Below are 20,205 nucleotides of genomic sequence, written 5' to 3' on the forward strand. Positions count from 1 at the left end.
ACGAAAACTCAGCTGCGATGCTGCTGACCTACACCGGGATCAGTACAGAATACGAGCCTGTCTCTTTACATCATACCTTCAATGACGAAATGAATGTATGATACGCATTCAAGTCAGCGATGACCTGGAATCCACCGTTGAGCGATATGATCTGCCGCTTTAAATGCTTCTGGAGGATGCTGCAATAATGCGGGCCCGGGTTAGAACTCTGCCTCGACCGGGTGGCAGAGCAACGACTCACGCAATCAAGCGAATACCGATCTCCTGGTAAAAGACCTCGAGCACTTCCTTGCTCGTGCTCCCTTAAGCAGCTGGCAATGCATCTTCAGGCACTGGATCGCCTCGACGCAGCCCTTCGACGGTCCCAGCTCGAGTGGAGAACCCTCTTGCGGGTAGTATGCGCGGGGCCCCGTGAGCTTCATGATGATGTGCTCCACCTACGCGAACCGTCGATGAGTCAAACGCCGCAAGAGTCATCCCGGTAGACGATATCATACTTGGTTCATTAGTGCATCAGTGCCAGCGTTAAGCCCGGCAGCGACGCAATCATCGAGCACGTCTTCAAAGCGCTTCTTCTCACGTACCACGGCGTTCAGGAAGTCGGTACGGTCAATGTGGGGTGCCTATACCGCGTGCTCAGCCCGAGAATGCTCAAAATGTGAACACACGCCGAACTCACCAGTTCCTTGTCGAAGTACACCTGGACCATACTCTGGATGGTGTCGCCCACATGCACCAGCTCGAAGAACTGGAGCAGCGGTGCGACGCTCCTCGTCTCTTCGTGCTCCGCCGGCTGGTACGTCCTCATTTGCTGTGTCGCTCTGTTTATACGCATCAGCATCTCACACATTTCTCCATCACACGTCGACGAGGTACACACGTATCAAACCCGGGCTTGACGTGCCGCTCGCCGATCGCTTGCAGCAGGAGAACGAAGATCTCCTCGATCGTGTCCCGTACTCGGTGGCCGTACTGCCCCGGGTATCCCGAGAACGTCTCCGCACGCTTGAGGGACTCGCGATCGGCGTGGATGAGCTCGAGGGCGATGTCGAGCGAGAGCAAAAGATCAAATTTATCGAAGGTCGTCGGCTGCGGCGCGGGTAGCGGAGTGGAAGTGCGCGTAGAAGTCGAGGTTGAGGAGGAGGTCGTCTTCGAGAAGATAGATGGTGTAAGCTGGGAGTGGGCGGTCGTACTCGACGACACGGACCCTGGTGTATTTGTCAATACCCAAGCAAGCACTTACAGGCGTACACTCACATCTGTCTGTCTTCTCACTCTCGATCTCCATATCCTTCTCGTTTGCGAACTCATCTTCGTCCTGATCCCCCACATCCCCGTCCGCATCCTCGTCCACATCCCCGATCTCGAACAACGTGCTTCCATCCTGGCCCTTCTCGAAGTCTTGTGTATACCAGTTCTTCTTGTAGTCCACACTCCCTCCCCGAGACTGCCTCCATGAGCCGAGCTTCGAGAACCGCTTCCCAATCCCTCCTCCACTACCACCTCCTCCAACACTGTCCGCGTCACCCGCCGCGCTCGCACCCCACTTCTGCGGGTTCAGCATCGAGATGCCCTGGACAGCCGCGGACCCGCCCGCCGCGACGGCCTTGCCGACGGTAGCCGCTGTGCGCGGGACAATCGTCACGGGAAGGAGGAGTACATCCGTGAAGGACGCGAGCACGTTGCGCTTCACCTGCGCAGGGTTCGACGACCCGATGAAGCGCACCTGCGTGTGTTCTGCAGTCGTCTGCTGCCCGGGGATGGCTGGCCCGGACCGCTGGAGGAACTGAGAGCGGGATAAGAGCCAAGGCAGGGTAATGTATAAGAGAGCGTACCTGTACTTCCCAGGCCCGACACGTTCGCTCGAAGCATGCTTTGACGAATTCAATCTCCTCGTCGAGATACTCGTCCATGTTCGGCTCGAACATACGATACCTGCATTCGATCATTAGTCCTACGCTGCGGATGGAACGCTACGAATGTGTACTGACGCGACGTCCTCCGCCTGTGCCTTCGTTACCAGCGAGTCGCTCCGCTCGGACGCGACCTCGAAAATGGCGTCGGTCATCCGCCACGCCTCCCTGAACGACGCGGCGCACGCCTTGAGAAACGTTTCGTTGCTCAGCTCGCGCGCGCGGGTCAAGAGCGGCGCGACGTACTCGCCTACCTAACACCACCACTTTAATACAGACGTTAGGAATCGTCACTGTAGACTCACCACGTCCCCCGCCAGCCGATCCGCAAACGCGAGTAGCACACCCGTCGCGGGCGGGAACACGCGAACCGCTCTCGCGCCGTGTTCCCGAAGTGCCGCGAGGATCTCGCCCATAAACGCGTCCATCGCGTCGAAGTCGAGTTGGCCGTCCTCCGCGAAGTTGTCCAGCGGGCGCCACTTCGCTTGCTCATAGAAGATCTCCCGCTTCTCGATCCACACCGTGCCCAGCTCCCAGCGCACCTCACTGCTCCCTCTATCTGTCTCCCCGAAGCCGACGCTCCTCCCCTCGCCACCACTCCGATCCAACACTTCCCAGCTTGCCTCGGCCGCCTCGCGCATCCCGGCTTCGTCTGCTCGTCCATCCGCAACGTCGAACGCAGTGAGCAGGGTGTCTTCAAAACGGTCCGTCGCTGCTCGCAGGGCAGCCGAGAGTGCTGACCAAGAACGCAGTGGCTTCACGCGTGGAGAGAGAAATAGTGCTAGGAGGCGTAACGTGTGGGCTTGCTGCAGAGGCGTCTGAAACGGCGAAGGCAAGGGTGCGGAGGCTGGAGGAAACAGGGTGGAGAGAACAGCATGTGGGGGTGCGTAGAGCGCGGGGACAAGTGGTTTGAGGAGGGTGTGTACGCGGATGTACTGCGCGCGATAGGTCGGTTTCGGCGGCGGACCTGGTGACGTTGGCGTCGCAAAGCTAGGGAAGGCAGAGCCTGGACGAGGTGTGCCAAAGGTTGAATTTGACAATGCCCCTAGGATGGACTCAGTAACGGGTCTTTGTAGAGAGGAGGGGTCGATGAAGAGGAGGAGAGGTGAATATGGAGAAGCGGGACATGCTCCAGGCATACTCTAGCATAGCATAACCTGCTGCAGTTTCCCACTGCCAGAGTGCGCACGGACATGAGATAGTGTGCTACTCACCGACAAAGTCGCCCATCTCATCCGCAGGCGCATTCAATACCGCCGAGCCCTGCCCGCCGGACGCGAAGTCGCCAAAGTCGTCGTCGCCGATGTCGACCGTCAGCGTCGGGGGCGCGCCGCCCTTGCTCACCCCGTTGCGCTCTCTCTCCCGCTCCTCCAGCACGCCCAGCACCTCGTGCAGGTGACCCTTCCCTTTCTTGCCCGTGTCCGTGCTCGCGCGCCCACCTGCACCCGCATGCTTTCCGTAACCCTGCACGTCGTCCCCCAGCCCGTCGTCCAGCCCGAACAGCCGCCATCTCGCCTCCCACACACGCTCGTCGCGCACGAGCGCGCCCGTCGCCCGGCATGCCTGCGCGTACGCGGGCAGGTCGGGCACGGCGAGGTGTGTGAGCACGACGATGTGCAGGTCGGCGGGAAGCCGGCCGATCCGTTCGAACGGCGCGGGCCCGCGCTGGCGGGCGTGTGCATTGACGAAAGGCGAGCTCGAGGGTGCTGCTGGGCGTGGCGTTAGAGGCGAGAAGCGTGAAAGGCGGTTCTTGGACGAAGCCGATGGTGGCGAGGTGGAAGAGTTGTAAAGTCGGACGGGCTCGAGGGTGGTAAACTTGTCCATGCCGACGACTTGAATATCCGTGCTCGATGGTTGATGTATGGTCAGAGGAGATGAGTGAGGAGAACGGTGCTCATCGTTCGTGACGGTGTTGACGGACCCGCGACCGAACGCGCTTCTCGCAACTGCGCAGTGCGGTTACAAGTCGATTGTGTTCGGTTATGCATGTAGTATTGCCCTTGTCATCGAAACTCACTCGTAAATTTGTGGGTGGATTTAAAACGAAGGGATCATATTCAGGTCTGTGATGATCGCAAGAAAGAAAACAGACACGGTGCGACGATTTCAGTCAGACTGGCAAGCGGTCATTCTGTCAAGGCGCTCGCGCTCGGTCTGAGCAGTCTCCTCTGTGCAATGGAACTTCGCTCCGTGCCATGGTATTCATACAGCCCTACTCTGACGGTAGGGCATACTGTTGTATCGGAAGGCACTAAAGATGCGCAGCCGCAGAAACCGACATGGTTACGGTAGGTCGTCCTAAAGACGCAGAAGTATCATACTGTACAAGATATCAACTTGAACCGAACCGCTTAAAGCCCGAAAGAGAAACCAGCGAGAGCGAGCCAAACGAGGACAGCGTCGAGAACTTGGGACGACAGGCAGGGCAGGGTAGCGCAATGATTTGGAGCGTTCAGAAAGCCGGAAAGCCGGAAAGCCGAGAGGTCACGGTAAAGCTTGCAGACGGGATCCAAGCGCGAGGAGAATCTTGCGGATTGATGTTGAAGTCGGGAAGAATGTGAATCGAGTGGTCCTCTGAAGTTTAACGAAGCCAAGTTCAGGCGTCGGTCGAGTGCTCAGCGAGAGCCCTGAAAGTCGACCAGGGAGACGGTAAATGCGAAGGCATTGTCCGAAACTTCGTGTACACAGACACATCGGTGCCGACCTTCCGAGTATCCCCAGAAACCGCGAGTGAGAACGAGGCGGAAAAAGGCTCCCCACCGAGGTGGAGGACCCATGGAGGAGACAGTGCAGAGAAGGTAGCGCCGTTGAGCAGGATGTCCGGTGGAAGACTGGCCGCGTTCGAGACAGAGGGAACAGGAGAGGCCCACGCAAGCTTGTCAAGACCCAAAGGCAATGATTCCACCGCAGCGACCGCCAGCTCGAACGCGGGCTCAGGTTTCGAGTCCTGGAAGAGTTCCGATGCGAAGCTCGTACCGGGCGAGCCGTTGGAGAGCGTCGTGGGCAAAAAGTCCGGGTCTTCAACGATGATTCTAGAGACCTCCGAGTGCGTCGCCTGCTTGTCAGATCCCTGATTCGTTTCCTCGTCCAGTTTTATACCGAGGTCCGCCTTCTCGGTGATTCCAGTTCCGCCAACGATGGGGTCGCACCGCATGAAAGCCGAGTAGTCGTCTGGCCAGGATGCCTGAGAGTAGACGGAGAAGGTGGAGACGGTGTCTTGCAGAGGCTCGGGCGTGCTCCTGCAGCTCGTGCCGATAGTGAGAGCGGGGGTGCCAGGCTCCGAATGCACCTCCAGGTGAGGGTACTGCCAGGCAGGGGAAAGATGGAGTTTATCGCTGTCTTTCTGAGGCGAGGATGCCTCCTAATAGGGAGACGCACTGAGCATCGAAACATATACATCGAGCGAACGAAGAGCACGCACCTCAAGGACAACCACCATGCCCGCCTCGAGGTCCGCCGAGCTGAGCGTTTCAGAGACGCTCGAATCTGCCTTGGGCTCGGCGGTTTCCATAGCTCCTCCGACTTCACTTGTCCTCCGAGTGAACCGCGAAAGACCGCACGACCAGAACCTTCGAACGCGTGGCGCGCCCGCTGAGGTGCTCGCTTCTTGCAGACCTAAAATTTCGGCCTTCCGAGCCGCCGCGCGACGATACCGAGTGATGAACCAGAGAACAAGTAGTAGCACGTTCACGAGGATAATCGCAACGAGAGACCAGAGGAGCGTCGGCGACAGATGTGGATGCCCAGACAAAGGTATCCCAGGCGTAGATGTTAAACCTGTATGACTGGGTGCCGGAGGCATGTTTGTTTGCGTTGAGTCTTGAGGAGACCGCGTATCTTATGATGATGACGGTGCGTGAAGAGATCTAGGAGAGCAAGGGAGAGCCTATGCAATGACTGTGAAGTAGTGAATGCAAAGTGAGCGACCAGCGTTTGGTCTCTGGAATGACACTGTTCGGTTCGATTCAGTCGTCGCGTCGCGGTCACGTGCTTCGGCGCGTGAGTAGCGTACTACACGGAACTCTTGAGACAATTCAACAATCCCCGACGGGCCTGCGGTGTGAGACAGGGAAAACCACGGTGGATGATGGAGGAGCATGAGTTGAATTTAGAAAAGATGAAGCTGATCGTGAGGCCGTGTAAGACGACTCCCCGGGAGAGCGCGGAGCCTCTCGGAGTTGCGTGAGTACCGCGTTTGCTCACGGGTAAATACCTACTGTATCGTTCCAGTCTTTATCAATGTGGTACACCGATGGGAATTTCGCTTGCGCTGATGTACTTTCTGTGTGCCCGGCTTCTGTGGCGCAACCACGGTACCGGGCCTCCCTGTCAAAGGAACTGAAGAAAGCAATTTCGTCCAGCGGTCAGTACTCACACACGACTCGGAGGAGTTCCCGATCTGCCACCTATATACTCGACATGGTGGGATACCTTCGTCCACGGCCCACCTACCACTTTGGTAAGATGGCTGACGTTCTGCGTGACGACTCCAGCGGTTCCGGCTTGACTGTTGCGATCGCTAGTCATGACATTTTCAAACATCTAGAAATCGACTAAAATAAACCACGAGAGTATGTCTTTAGAAGATGTACCCGGGCTGGGACATCCTTATATGCTATTATATCATACTGTCAGTCCGGCATGCCCTTACACTGCTGGTACATATTGCCAAACCGAGCAACCCACATATTGGGGTGCAAGGGTATGTACAATTATTACGAGCCCTTACATTGATTCCGCCGCTTATAAGGGTCTTGTATGGCCTTATAGGCCGGGTTAGCTTTCGGCGATGACGTGGCTCCAGCTGCCAGTGGACTCGACTTCGAGACGTCTTGTCGTATTGAGAGTCTGCCTAGGGGAGACGTACGGCGAGAGTTCATCAAATCGACGTTGTATGTGAAGATAACACAGCTGATATCCCTACACCAGTATAATATCCTACCAAGTGACCGATGTTGATAGCTCTAGCCCATAGACTGTATACTGCTGTTCCGGACTTTCGCGATAATTTCGTTATAGAAGGACCTACACCTCTTGTGGATCGCCTCCGGGCGGATTGCCTCAGTTGTACAAGCCGTCTCGAAATCGATGATGCGGTATTTGTAGGTGCGGTTGTTCCTGGAAGACGGAAGGCCGGCGATGCCTTTAGGCTGCTCGTACGCGCGAAGGATGTTGGAACACTCCCAATCGGTATAGTCAACCTGCAGTTGGCACAGCTCCTTGCTCATGTCGAATAAGTCCTGCCTAAGTCGGAATCAGATTTAACGATTCACTGCACTTCGTGTCCGTCAAGACTCACTCGAGCTCTTTGAGTTGCTGGGGGGTCGAATATAATGGAAGAGGTTCGCCTACATCCTCCAACAGCAGGACGTTCAAGCTCGCCATTTGATTGGGCATCCTGAACATGTTGATCGTTTTCTTATCCCGCGGGAACGTGCACTCCGGGGCCCACGGGATGACGACGTGCTCGAGGAGGTTGACGAAGCACCGGAAGTAGCCATAACAGCGCGGAATGACGACGCCTTGCAAAGAGTGCAGATAGTCGTACATCGCTGCCTCTTCCGCCAGATGCTGGCCTTCTAATTCCGCGGAGACCTTGATCACCATGGGCGGAAAACTGTAGGCCGCCTCAGAGGGTTCATGCGACACCCCATGACAGACCCTGTAGATAGTGTGGCTCTCCCCGTCACGCAAGACTTCACCAACATGCAGATGAAGATCGAGATGGCTGTCGGGTGAGAGTATGGACGGGGAATCTGGCGGACTAAGATCCTTGGGCTCGGATTCATAGGACACAGCCGCCGTATACCACTGTCGCAGATGTGAAATCTCTCTCGGCATTCTGAGAGCAGCAGCTTTGCCGCTATAGTCCTTCACGAGGCCATGGATAGTGAGCGATTTCGCAGTGAGCGGTTGCTGAGAATTTTTTCAATTGAACGTATGCCGTCACCATTGTTAACTTGGCTCACCAACAGCGGTTTTACGGTCCCTGTGAAAGCGTCCATGATTTTGCTCGTAAATGTCGATGAAGGAGAATGTCGGAAGATTGGAGGTCAAAGTGCTACGCAGAGATTCGAATTAGTAGGTCTGCAAGTGCTTAAGTACTGCTTATAGACGCTTACTGATCGGTTGGAGGACGGGCCCATCATGATTCTTATGCGAAGGCGATACTCCTCTCGGCTCTAAAGAATACACGACATGTGTTATAAACGCGACGGACCCGAGTCCGCTGCCCACGCATAGTCGGTGGTCCAGGAAGCACCGGTGCGAGTGATGTGTACTCATATGAGCGTAAGGCTCGGATCTGCAGTTGTGCGATGCATACATATGCGAGGCCTGAAACAGGCCGCCTGTGCGCAGTAACCCCGCAATATGTAAGCACAATGTACAAGCAGTTGATACATAGCGAATTGGTCACGGTCTGTAGCAGCGAACCAATGAACATATTCTCTGCTATGGTGAACATCTCCGTGTCAGCGTCCCGAATATTCCTCGAGAACTACGTGGAACCGGGACGTACCAGAACTGCTGAGTCAAGGCGGTCGTATGTACGAAGACGACCGCCGCGGCTGAAGCGCGCCACCGTCGCGTTCCTCACGTGCGCACGCACTGCGACAGCGGCCTCCCGCGTACTAGGCTAACTGCTTGCAGTCAACCGTCGTCTTCAAATAGTACAGTCCCGCATTCGCGCTGCTGTAGTCACTGCGCTACTCACTGCCCCTGATATGAGTCACGACGGCGACAAACTGAAGCAGCGCCGCCGCTCCGACTATCCGTACTTCCTGACCTACCGTACGCGCTGGTTCGTACAAACACTGCGTCGCGTACTCGGTCTGACTCTTATCCCTCCGCAGGAGCGACAACGACCAGTACGGGCACATGAACAACTCCGTATACTACCACCTATTCGACTCCATCGTGAACACCTACCTGATCACGCGCTGTGGGCTGTCCCCGACACACTCACAGCAGATCGGGCTCGTCGTCTCGTCCTGGTGCCGATTCTTCGCGCCCGTGTCATTCCCGACCGTGGTTGACCTCGGCCTACGCGTAACGAGCCTCGGGAACAGCTCCGTGGCATACGAAGTGGCCGTGTTTGAGGAGGGAAAGGACGCGGCTAGTGCAGTGGGCGGGTACACGCATGTCTTCGTGGACAGCGAGAGTAGACGAAGCACGCCGATCGGTTCTGGTATGCGCGAAGGGTTTGATAAGCTAGGTGTCAAACGTACAGAATTTGTCAATTCAAAGCTATAACGTTCGATGTCTGGGAAACTGGGACCTATATGACTGGGAGTGTTCCTCCTACTCCGCGCTATGGTCTGAGCGGACCTGTCCCCTAGTACTCTGGACAATCCGTATGACAACATTCAACGCGTCAATGCCCGCGTTCAGGTTCCTTCTTCTCAACTGGAATATACAGGTTCGAGACACTATCTGAACTATCCTAGGGTCTTCTCGCGCCGGAACGCATGCAGCTAGTGCCTGATACCTTCAATGTGGTGAGCCAACACTCCGACCTCTGATAAAACCCTACTGAGGCCCTTGATGTGTCTCCGCTCAGACGAAAGTACATTATAGGATCAACGTGGTTATCAAGTGATTCATTTAGCCACTGCCCACACAGGCGAGACGAGGCTATGCGATGCGGAATACACGCACTGCGCTTCATCGTACCCATGGAACGGGCCGTGCAGTGCTCCTTTGAGGTCCAAGCACAAGTATAAGGCAATGCGACGTAACCTTGCACGCTGGTGGAACAGGGGTGGCTCAGGACCAGTGCGCCGCAGTGCGCACAGCAGTTGCCGTGAGTTGGAATATACGTCGGTCTTCGAGAGAAGCGAGTATTGACGAGAGCTCCAGCTGATGGTCGGATGCAGACTCGAGCCATGACTGTGGCTCGATGAGGCGTCGAGGACACGGTGATACTGAAGTGCTCGGAGGATCCACGACGTCGGTGGACGCATGCATCACGCGTAGACGCGCGAGTTGTCATCACGTCTGACATCCTCCTCTGCGCTCAGGCCTACCGTCTGTCGTCCCGCCCACGACTCATCTTCCGTGTTTTGTTTCTTCCTTGGAAGGGCTCATGCGCGTTGGATCAGCGCATTCTCAGCGTCTTGGACCCAGATGGGCGCACATATAAGACCACGCCTCTAGTCGGCGGCTGTGTCCCGGGCTTCGCGGCTGGGGCGTGCCTTCTCAAGAGTGCCAACGCATGTCTTAGTTGCGTTAGCATCGTCCCGCATTTGTGAGCGACATGATTGCTCGATACAGCCCAGGCGCGTGGTCCCTTCCATGCTCACGGGTATGTGTCCATCAAAACTCTGTTCGTGGCAGTGTTAACGACGTTCTGCAGCATCCCTTTTGGAGCAGTTCATGTTGACCGACACGACGTACAGAGTTCTGTGCGGGAAGGTCATCATAACATGAATCTGGACATTTTGACCGTCTGTGCGCCGACGAGACAGTCAACTCGTCCTGTCAATGCACAGCCTTGGTGCCAGTTGGCTATTCAATCCCATAAAGCAGATCAAAGCGCAGATTTATTCTTGACCTCTCATCATGGGCTCTCGGTAAGTACATCAAGGCGTTCTCAGTTGCTCGAAACAATCGTACGCAAAATCCTCTCAGAATATTGGGTGGTGCGCAGCCGGGCCCTTCCGAGAGCGAGACGCGGATGCGTCTCAACCAGTTCATTCAAATTGCGAACAAAGTGGCCCGGACCTCACGCATCAGAACACGATCGGAACTCTGCATGGAGAGCAGGTCTTCCATGTCCTGGGTTCTACCACGTGCGCGCTTCCTATTGACGTAAGTGTTACAATAACTAGGCGTCGCGCACGCGATGAGGCTCGTTGAACGGGAGTAACGTCGCGAGACATTCGGGTGACGTACGTGTTGAGTATATGCGCGGTAAGGGTAGGGCCGGAGGCCTTCCGCTTCAGCGTCGAGATCAGTTTAGCGAAGAGATACTTCGCCCATTTATGATCGTGTTGATGGTCAGACCTGAGGCACGGTCTACGAAGGCACCCCACGGAATACCTCGCGCTATGTCCAACTAAGGGAGCATACGCGCGCCCTTGATCTGTTGATCCAGCAATGTATACATTTCCAGATCGATGTTGTTGTGTCGCACAAGACGTACCAGAAATGCACCTGCCGTTCCGCGTGACGTGCGGCCTGTCAAGGCTCCGAGGACCACCACGAAGGCTTTTGACCATACGCTGCTCTTGATGCGAGGGTATTGAAGGACGCGAATACTATGGATGCTGGGTGTAGTCGTGATCAGCGTTAGACGCAAGAATGCGAGGATCACCGGTAGCAAGAGGGCGGACGGATCGTTCGCGGGAGACGCAGGCGAGGACGAGAGCTCGAGTAGACAAAGAGACTCGGGGGCGAGAATTCGAGCGAGCACGCACCCATCAGCCGGAGGTCGCTAGTGTATTCTCCAGGGGTATAGCCAGTCCTGCGATATGCAGACATGCCGCATACAAAGAGGACAGCCTACGGTGCGCTATTGAGCGTGGCGCGAGGTGGATGAAGAAGGAGTGTGTTTCACCGGAGACGTGACCCAATGAATCAAGGCGCAGCATGCGCATTTTATGGGTGAAAGAGTCGGCATATTACCTACATTAACTAAGCCGATAATACGTTGGGTTAATTTACAATGAATCACGCCGCATCACGGCTGCAAAACAAGGTGAACATTATGAACACATTCTATATAAACTTACCATATGTCCAAGAGTATCTCACAAGCCTCATGCTGAACACAATTAAAATGAACCCCAGGTATAGCTGGCATGAGGCAGCCACTTGCATATGAGGATCATCTTGATTTCATTCTGAATGTCTCCAGTATGAAATCACAATGTAACACTAGGAGTCATTCAGAGGCCACTTAAGTCTTACTGGGGTAATATTCAAAATGACCCCCTGAGTAAGCCCAGACTGAGGCTCACATGTATCAATGTATGGAGATCAAAATGAGCACAAAAGTATAGTATGGATAATGCAGCCACTTACATATGATCATTACTTGGGCCTCAAATCGAATATCCTATGATAGCTCACATGTATGTAGTGGTGGCATGATGAGTATTCTTTGGAAATCAATCAGATGGACTCATAGTAATCACAAAATGAAATAGCCCTTCATATCTGGTCCAGACTTGAACCAGCCTACATTTTCCAATCATTCAACAAAATCAGTACACCCAACCTATGTGGTCTATTCAGCACAGTCAACTTGTATACTCTGTTCAGCTAAATCAGCACAATCAGTACAACCAGCCTATGCAGTCTTTTCAGCACAAACAACCTGTACACTCTATTCAACAAAATCAGCACAATCAGTACAACCAGCCTAAGTGGTTTCTTCAGTACAAACAACCTGTATACCCTATTCAACAAAATCAGCACAATCAGTACAGACAGCCTGTATACCCTATTCAACAAAATCAGTACAACCAGCCTATGTACTTTGTTCATCACAATCATGCAATCATATAAATTCAGTACAGCCAGCCTATGTAGTCTATCCAATACAATCCACCAAATTCAGTACAGCTAGCCTATGTACTCAATTCAACACAATCCATGAAACTCAGTGAAGTCAATCCATTATGGAAATCAACAAAATCAATAGAATCAACGAAACTTAGTGCAGACCATGACAGATCACCGTCCGGTGGACCGACCTTCATACAAAAACTGCGACCTTCACGAATCTACCTTCAGTGGCCCGCCACGGCATCTATCGCGGGGGCTCTTGACGGATGTCGGGGGACGTCGCAATCGGCGATGCGACAGATCGACAAGCGAAACAGCAGGCCAAACGGTCATCACGAGGCGGTATTGCACTGATGGGCGAGGGCGACGTATCGTGGCGAACCCCATGGAAAGATGGTGAGTGGTCAGTGATAGTCATGCATAAACGGTCATTACTCACTATGCCGCGTTATCGCCGACTGGTATACGCCGTCCTGCGCAAAACTCATGTTGACTGAGTTTAGATGGCTCGGAGGGGCCGTGGAGATGGCGAGCACTGGGTCAGTGACAGCCATAAATGCTGACCTGCGACCGTACGCGAGCCTGATGTTGGTGCCATCTGTTGTTTTCCTAGCTACCGCTATGCCGAAGCCGGGACATGTCTACCGAAGCAAACAACGAAGATAAGTAATGGACCGCTTGCGAGAGAGTCGCGTACTTTACTTACTCGTCCGTCGTGTTACCGCAGACGCGAGCGACAGATGCGGGCTCGGCCACCTCATCAAATCTGTGTATTGAGAACGTGCGCAGGACCTCACAGCCTGCCTGCAACCTCGGCGCGGCTGCCCGATGTGGAAGGATTGAAGCGGGCGAGCGGACGTCGACAGGCAGGGTGTACGATCAGGGCAGGCGATGCACCGTAGACACCGCAGCGGGAGAGCGGACCAGAGACCGCAAGCGCCCGCGCCGACGCACACAAAGGGAGAGGGGCGACAGGGTGTATACCAAACAACGTAAACAAGTGCCATGCGAATTCATTGACGCGATCCACATCCGACCCTTGCCCAAGACGCCGTCTTCGTCGCTCTTCAACTCCCCGTTTTCCGCATTCGCACTGTCGGTGGCACCGTTCTCTGCGGCCGCCGACTCCGGAGCACGCAGATGGTGCTTCTTCATCGCGCCGCGCATGTTCCGGAAGATCGTCGTCGCGCGCATGCCCGCGAGCACGATCCGCAGGTCGCCAGTCTTCGCGGTGACCTTCCCCGGGAAGATCTGCTCCGGCGGGAAGTGCAGTGGCAGCCCACATGGGGTGATCGCGACTAGGACGAGCGAGGCGATGTACAGCGTGAGAGCTGCGTAGAATAGGCCCAGCGGGACGGTCGAGGGCACGTACACGCCGATGGCGCAAGCTCGGTGGACGGCAGGATGGATGTGGCGGACAGGAAGGCAGACGCAACGGACGCCACTGGCACTGGCAGGGCAGACAAGTGTATCATGGAATCCCAGCTCAGTCACATCTAGGGCGAGGTATGATATATGAGTACCGAGACGACTTCACAACTTTCTACGACGCATCAGGAAATCATGCAATCTGTCTGAGGGCCATGTCAGGGGCTTCAGAAGCCTTCAGAAGCCTTCAGATTGCCCCAGATTGCTTCAGATTTTCAGCCCTCATGACCTCAATTTTTTTCGATGCTAACTCGTCAGACAGGATTTTCAGAGTGTTCAGACACCCTGTCAGACTACCCAGCTCATCAGCCAGATCAGCCAGATCAGCCAGGATGTAGAAATCAATTCAATCATATTCTATTGATTGCTACTACTGTACAAAATCGTGCTTGCTAATTGTACGCTTGTACGAGCTACCATCTGCCCAGTGAATGTACGTGGCGGACTCGCTCCCCCACTTGTTGTGTTCGTACTCGGCGGCCGAGCTCCTTGGGCTGCGGTGCGGCACACTCATCCTTCACGGGCCTATGCGCGTCGAGCTGGGGCTCGGCAGGCCCTTGCATGCCGCGCCGGGTGCCTGGTGGAGTATTGCTTGTCGCAATGCTGCTCATTGAGTTGTGTCGTACCGGGCTTGGGCACGTTATGTATGGCGAATTGGCTCGCGTCATACCAGTGCGCATCGGTTCGTGATCCGTATCTGTAAGCGGCTGATCCTTCGATGCTGGTGGGTCCATCCGCGGTATGTGGCGCAGCGTCCGCGAGATGAGGAACATGCGTGTCGACCATCTGTCGGGCTCGCATGTGCCAGACTCGACCCTCGACCCGGACCCGGACCCATACCAGCACCGGTACAAACACGCCACGGCGAGTACGGGTACTGCGCGGTCAGCGGGTCTGAGGGGTCATGCACGGGTTTGTTCGGGCATGCGAGATGGTGGGTGAGCGACACGGCGAGTAAGTAGGGCGGCGAGAGGGACACAAGTGTAAGGGGCGACAGGGAGAGCGAGACGGTGGGTGAGCAGGACGGCGGGCGAGGGGAGCGACAGGCGAATTGAAGAATGGGCGAGTGGAGCGGCAGGCGCGTGAAATGGCAGGTGAGTGGAATAACGGGTAAGCAAGACAGCAGGCGAGCGGGGCGAGCTAGGGAGAGAGCGAGGGCGAAAGCGGGTGACTGAGTCGGCGAGCGAGCGATTTAGCAGACAACCCAGTAAGGGGACACCGTGGGGTGCCCGTCCTCACCAAGCCTATGCGCGTCGGACTGGGGCATGCCGGGCTGATGCTCGGCGGGCCCTTGCACGCCGCGCCGAGTGCCTGGCAGGCTGTTGCGCACCGCGGTCCTGCTCGTTGAACGGTATCATACCGGACTTGGGCACATCGCATTGGTGCGCGACGAGCTGGCCTTGTCGTACCAGTGCGCGTCGTATCCGTATGCGCTTGTGCTCGTTGGGCGAACGTGCACCGGGGCTGTCTCCGTCGTGTTCGACTCCTTCCACTCGTCCTGAGTGGGCATTAATCCCGGAGTCGAGTTGGAAAGCGATGTACTCACTTGGCTCGCTGGCCCTGTTGGCCACAACCCGTGTTCCTCCCTGCATGTTAGCCCTTCGCGAGCCTCCAACGACACTGTGGCACGTCGCTGGGGCTCGTTGTAGTCGCGTACAGCGCGATCTTGAGCCGCGCAGTGGTCCGATGCACACGCCTTCTCTTGCGGACGGGTCCATAGGTCTGCACTGGAGGTCGGCGGTGGGCAAGCAAGGGCGAAACAGAGAGGGAGGAGCGAGCTGACAGTGAAGGCGGACGAGGTGAGAGGTTGAGATCGTTGAGGATCGTTGAGACTCGAAGTCGCGAGCGCGCGTGACGTGTCGTGGCTGAGGCGCTTAGCACTTCTCGCGAGTTGCAGCCTCCACGGCGACGTCGACTCAACTTCAATACCGCGCGGTAGACCACAGCGTCAAGGCACACGCAAACTGCGACGGAGAAACGAGGGAAAGACGGAGCTGGAGGAAGTAAGGGGTAGTGTAGGTGAGTGCGTGCATTCTCACCTGCTTGCTTGGTTCGCCCGCCTACATACTCACTCGCACACTCGCCCTCGCTGGCTTGCCCGCTCGTGCTAACCTTCTTGCTGGTTCGCCCGCTCGCACGTTCTCTCCTGCTTGTCATTCCCCTGCTCGTCACTGCTCCGCCCGCCGGCTCGCTCTCGTCCGTCTAGTCTCGCCTTCTCACCCGTTCTCGACTGTCTGCTCGTGCCCGTCCACCGTCGTCCTCGGTATCTTGCCCGCCCGGACACGCATCATCCCACCAGCTCGCTCGCCCATTCACCTCCCCTCGGCTGCCGCTTGTCTGCCCGTCCGCCAGTTCACCCGCCTGCCAGTTCGCCCGCCAGTTCGCCCGCCAGTTCGCCCGCCAGTTCGCCCGCCAGGCCGCCCCCTCGCCCGCCCACCCGTTCGCTCACTTGACCGCTCCCATTTCCTCTTTCCCATGCTCCCGCTTGCTCGCTTACCCATGGCAAACTGGCCTTCACCCGCGCGAAATCCGTGCCCGCTCAGGCGGGTCTGTGCCTGGGCGGCTTACGGGTATGGGTCGATCTCGGGATACCCAAGGGTACCTGTGCTTGGCCTTAGGACTCCGACTCGGCCGTCTACCTGAGAGGTGGTGAGTTCCGTCGTCTTTCGGGCTGCTCGGTGGGTGAATCCGAGTCAACTCACCGCGACGTACAAAGCAGTCACGCCCGGCTCCTGCCCACCACGGCGCCCCCACGAAGCATCCTCTCGCGGCCCAAAGAGGAGAGCGTTCGCAAGCCTTGCCGGATCAACGCGCACGTAACACACACCCGGGCCATCGAGCAGAGGCCAGAACGACCGCGTCTGTGTCACGGAAGAGGCCGCCATCCTGGCGGCGCCGTGCTAGCTTCCGTGGACATCGTGTGCCGGAAAGGCACGCTGCCTTGGCTTCTGTCACCGCGCAGACGAGCCCCTCCGAGTGATGTATAAAGCGGAGGGCTGCGGGACGAACAAGACGTCGGTGAGTCACATTCTTGACCAGGTCGAGTAGGCGTGTGCAGAGATCCTGGCAGAGCAGGCGCGCTCGCCGAGCAAGCGTTCCATGACGATGGGCAACATGTGTGGGCCGTCGTGTACGGCGTTAAGTGCTCGGCGTCGTCGGTGCTTGCAATGAAGGGCGAAGGTGAGCCATTGAAGCCTTGGCTGTGACTTCGGAGTTCCCTGATGCATGTGTGATCTGCCGTAGATCTGTTTTGGCTGCTGCGAAGGGAACAGGATGTCGTAGGGAGCGAGAGAGCAGACCACTACTCCATAATAGGGTGTGCCGTAATAGGTGTAATTGACTGAGACAAGCAGTCGGTATGTGACTCATGAGCCTGTGTCGACGACGACGATCTGCTCTAGTGCTATTACCCAATATGTACTCTCGAGTCTCTACGTACAATAAATTAGGTCAGAGCTCTCGAGCCATTGATGTACGAGCAATGATATCGTGGCTATTGTAATTATCGAATATTGAATCGAGTGTCTCATCCTATGAACCTTTAGGCTCATTTGATCATCTGACAAGTCTGAAATGCTCTGAGGATCCTGAGCTATCTGTTGCACTGAGTTGCTCTGAGGGGTTTCCACCAGCCTGTCAGATGCTCAGAAGTTGCCTGATTTGCTGATGCGCACCGTGTGCCAGAAATCCTCTCCGTTGACCGGAGTCCCATCGACCTGTACCCTTACCCGCCTCGGTACAGACCCGTCACAGCGGTACGGGTGCTCCTTCTCTTTTCCAATCCTAGGCCTGGCCGCATCCGCATCCTGAGTCGCCTTGCACCAGGGTCGTGAACGGTCCTCGCGCTCGTTCCGGAGTGGCTCGGGGTAGAGGGTGAGCGGCCATCGAGACTCGATGCACGAGATGCCTGGAGCGCCGCCGTGGTGCTACTAGCCGAATCGTGGCAGAGGACTAGCTAACGCGTTGAGGCTGTGCGCGCGAGAGCCTTTGTGATGTTCAGTCGGGCGACCGTGTTGCAGTCATGGACGTACTGTCGAGAACAGGGAAGCGCCGAGGCCACTCGAGGCCAATTGTGCTCGTTCTTTGATTCTTCGCGCAAGTTCATATCGTACGCAACTGATGGATTCGCGAGCATCGCTGGAGCATTGGGTTCACTACTTGTACATACATCGCACGCATAACATACATTCACCCGGCGACCCGGCGACGAGCACACTACTGCGTCGGCACGAACGCGTCTGATGCAAAGACCACCGGCCTCGACCCCGCCAAACCGACGGCCATCGTTTCAGAGCGGCGTATAGGCCAGAACAGGGTTAACGAGGCAGCTCACATCGCGGCCCTCCACTTCCTTGTGCACATACAAGGTACTGACACAGCTGGTTGTGGTCTGGAAGCAGGAAGCAGCAACTCAGTTGTCGTCGGTCACCGCATAGTTAAACTGTACGTACCACCAGCCTGACGAGATATGCTTCCTTTGCACCCTGGAACTTCTCCGGGTAACGCTGTATGTAGTCTGTGACCAATCGTGAAGTCAGACTTGGGTGTGGCGTGATCAAATAGAAATGGACGCACGGGCAGCTCTGGCAATTAGCCCATTCCAGAACTGGCATTCATTGGAAAACAAGATTATGCCTCCGTGGACGGTCTCGAGCTCGTCGGGCTGGGCGGCATTGCCTCCGTCGGGGGTGATGGGCTGCCCCCAGTTGAAGCAGAAGATAAACCATCGGAATTCCGGGGAGAATGAGGTCGTAGAGACGGACAAGAAGGTGGCATGAGTACTAAAGTCGATGAAGGGACGCTATAATCAATCACCACCATGAGACAATGGAATACATAAAACGATGAAAGCCACTCACAATGGTCGCCAACACTTCGAAGTTCATCCGTGCATAGCGGCTTTTGGCCGAGGGGACGAAGCCTGTCAGAGTGACGCTGTAGTTCGATATGTCGGCGTCACGAGGAGCTTCAGCCACTTCAGTCATGTTGAAGAGAAGGGAGTAGCTGTGAGTATGAAACCGTGACAAACGGCCTTGCTTTTATAGCTCGGCGCACCTAAAGACGCGCACGCCTTCACGTATGCATTGACCATTAATATTGTGCGGGCCGACTTCGACAATCGTCCGTGGCCATGTGATGTACACTGATCTGCAGGGAGAAGATACACGTTAGCATACACGTTAACATGCCACGTCTACGGTTACCATGCCACGTCTACGGTTACCTGCTAGTCCGAGGTTGGGCCTTCTCGCGCCACGCGCCTTTGCCACACCGCGTCTCGCGTCTGTCTCCTCCTCCTCGTCCCTTGAACAGCAATGAGGAGGGCGTGCCGTGTGTGCGCCATGTATGCAGATAGGTGCAGGAAATACATTGTTGGTGTTTTGGTGATACTCTAAGACTCGCAATACTGTGGTATGAGGCGGTCAGGGCTACTGCCGCGGGCTGCTGTTGGTTGCCCGTACAGTCCGAGCACGACTCACCTCTCGCTCCCCTATCATCAGTCCAGCCACCCTCCACCTCACCCGATCGTCACGTCTGATCCTCGTGCTTCTCCTATCAGACCGTATGGCATCAATGATCCCCACGTCCCACCGTCCCACACCCACCGCACCAGCGCCGACCCATTCAGAAGCGGCTCATGTCCCGGCCGAAGATCCAATTCATGAACCTGCCACAGGACCCATCAGCGTCCAGCACGCCCACTCACCAATAGAACGGCACGGAAATCCTGTGTCGCGAGGCACGGTCAGCACCACTTCACTCTCCCGAGTCACAGAAGCCGAACAGAAGGGGAGCGAAGCCCAACGAACGAGGGACTCACTTATTCTTTCAGCTCAGCGTCATCGTGAAGTGCGCCGAGTGCCACAGCAGCCGCGCGAACCGCCCCGCCTCCTTCGCCTTCGCCTTCTCCGTGCGCGTGCGGTCGTACACCACCTGCCAGTCGCCGACGTACGCGAGCGAGCCTACGTTGTGGAACCGGAACGGATCCGCCGCGGAGGTCCTTCGCGAACGCGTTCAGCTTCTTCCAGAGGTACTTTGCCTTTTAGTTGGCCACTACCGGATGGGCGGACGCGTGAGTGGTGCGCCCGTGGGACGAGGGAGAAGGAGAGCGGGCATACCTTGCGCGGTGGCGGGGAGAGGCATCTCTTTGATCATCGCCGCGTCGCCTAGAGCCCAAACGTTCGGGTCGGGGTTGCCTGTTCCCTTCAGTATGACTTTCAGATGCTCGTCGGTGATCAAGCTGTATGCGCCCGTAAGCCCTTCTACGAGTCTACCAATAGACATATAGTACATACCTCTACGTTTTTTATCCCTTTCAATCTCCGTAATGCTCTCTAAGAGCGGGTTCGAC

The 20,205-nt window shown here is 56.2% G+C and overlaps 7 protein-coding genes across 7 annotated transcripts; 1 reads left to right on the forward strand and 6 right to left on the reverse strand.

Annotated features, from left to right (window-relative positions):
* Positions 1-704: 704 nt before the first annotated feature.
* On the reverse strand, positions 705-1,702 carry B0H18DRAFT_1024405 (uncharacterized protein). The gene is given in 3 exon segments (XM_048029695.1): positions 705-1,082; positions 1,093-1,208; positions 1,258-1,702. Coding segments are annotated over 3 exon segments (366 nt in total). The 5' UTR covers positions 1,260-1,702; the 3' UTR covers positions 705-834.
* Positions 1,703-4,101: 2,399 nt separating this feature from the next.
* Positions 4,102-5,837, reverse strand: B0H18DRAFT_1106263 (uncharacterized protein). Its single transcript, XM_048032679.1, has 2 exons — positions 5,335-5,837; positions 4,102-5,274 (listed from the first exon to the last, which is right to left on the reverse strand). The coding sequence occupies exons 1-2, from the start codon at positions 5,713-5,715 to the stop codon at positions 4,510-4,512; spliced, it is 1,146 nt and encodes a 381-aa protein (XP_047890156.1). The 5' UTR covers positions 5,716-5,837; the 3' UTR covers positions 4,102-4,509.
* Positions 5,838-6,649: 812 nt separating this feature from the next.
* On the reverse strand, positions 6,650-8,198 carry B0H18DRAFT_597720 (uncharacterized protein). Its single transcript, XM_048038718.1, has 4 exons — positions 8,036-8,198; positions 7,883-7,974; positions 7,213-7,829; positions 6,650-7,157 (listed from the first exon to the last, which is right to left on the reverse strand). Exons 2-4 carry the CDS (start codon positions 7,916-7,918, stop codon positions 6,878-6,880), a joined length of 933 nt encoding a protein of 310 aa, XP_047890157.1. The 5' UTR covers positions 7,919-7,974; positions 8,036-8,198; the 3' UTR covers positions 6,650-6,877.
* A 303-nt stretch (positions 8,199-8,501) lies between these two features.
* Positions 8,502-9,465, forward strand: B0H18DRAFT_1024412 (thioesterase). The gene is made up of 2 exons (XM_048029696.1): positions 8,502-8,715; positions 8,768-9,465. The coding sequence occupies exons 1-2, from the start codon at positions 8,639-8,641 to the stop codon at positions 9,165-9,167; spliced, it is 477 nt and encodes a 158-aa protein (XP_047890158.1). The 5' UTR covers positions 8,502-8,638; the 3' UTR covers positions 9,168-9,465.
* A 4,729-nt stretch (positions 9,466-14,194) lies between these two features.
* Positions 14,195-14,861, reverse strand: B0H18DRAFT_597738 (uncharacterized protein). Its single transcript, XM_048038719.1, has one exon. The coding sequence runs from the start codon at positions 14,624-14,626 to the stop codon at positions 14,267-14,269; it is 360 nt and encodes a 119-aa protein (XP_047890159.1). The 5' UTR covers positions 14,627-14,861; the 3' UTR covers positions 14,195-14,266.
* Positions 14,862-17,497: 2,636 nt separating this feature from the next.
* B0H18DRAFT_1192173 (uncharacterized protein) lies at positions 17,498-18,838 on the reverse strand (the record flags this gene model as incomplete). Its single annotated transcript, XM_048036052.1, has 6 exons — positions 17,498-17,779; positions 17,885-17,942; positions 18,218-18,243; positions 18,305-18,369; positions 18,429-18,654; positions 18,713-18,838. 6 exons carry the CDS (start codon positions 18,836-18,838, stop codon positions 17,498-17,500), a joined length of 783 nt encoding a protein of 260 aa, XP_047890160.1.
* An 844-nt stretch (positions 18,839-19,682) lies between these two features.
* Positions 19,683-20,138, reverse strand: B0H18DRAFT_1121973 (uncharacterized protein; the record flags this gene model as incomplete). Its single annotated transcript, XM_048034431.1, has 2 exons — positions 19,683-19,854; positions 19,912-20,138. 2 exons carry the CDS (start codon positions 20,136-20,138, stop codon positions 19,683-19,685), a joined length of 399 nt encoding a protein of 132 aa, XP_047890161.1.
* Between the last annotated feature and the right edge of the window lie 67 nt (positions 20,139-20,205).

Source organism: Fomitopsis serialis, assembly GCF_022376445.1.
Source record: "Fomitopsis serialis strain Sig1Antser10 chromosome Unknown B0H18scaffold_69, whole genome shotgun sequence".
NCBI lineage: Eukaryota > Fungi > Basidiomycota > Agaricomycetes > Polyporales > Fomitopsidaceae > Fomitopsis > Fomitopsis serialis.

Excerpts from the sequence above, each read along its gene's own strand:
- B0H18DRAFT_1106263 (XM_048032679.1), bottom strand. The coding sequence starts at position 5,715 with ATGCCTCCGGCACCCAGTCATACAGGTTTAACATCTACGCCTGGGATA. Across the intron at positions 5,275-5,334 it reads GCATGGTGGTTGTCCTTGAG|GAGGCATCCTCGCCTCAGAA; the intron begins GTGCGTGCTCTT and ends TCTCCCTATTAG.
- B0H18DRAFT_597720 (XM_048038718.1), bottom strand. The coding sequence starts at position 7,918 with ATGGACGCTTTCACAGGGACCGTAAAACCGCTGTTG. Across the intron at positions 7,830-7,882 it reads GGACCGTAAAACCGCTGTTG|CAACCGCTCACTGCGAAATC; the intron begins GTGAGCCAAGTT and ends AAAAATTCTCAG. Across the intron at positions 7,158-7,212 it reads CAGCAACTCAAAGAGCTCGA|GCAGGACTTATTCGACATGA; the intron begins GTGAGTCTTGAC and ends ATTCCGACTTAG.
- B0H18DRAFT_1024412 (XM_048029696.1), top strand. The coding sequence starts at position 8,639 with ATGAGTCACGACGGCGACAAACTGAAGCAGCGCCGCCGCTCCGACTAT. Across the intron at positions 8,716-8,767 it reads CTGACCTACCGTACGCGCTG|GAGCGACAACGACCAGTACG; the intron begins GTTCGTACAAAC and ends ATCCCTCCGCAG.
- B0H18DRAFT_597738 (XM_048038719.1), bottom strand. The coding sequence starts at position 14,626 with ATGTTCCTCATCTCGCGGACGCTGCGCCACATACCGCGGATGGACCCA.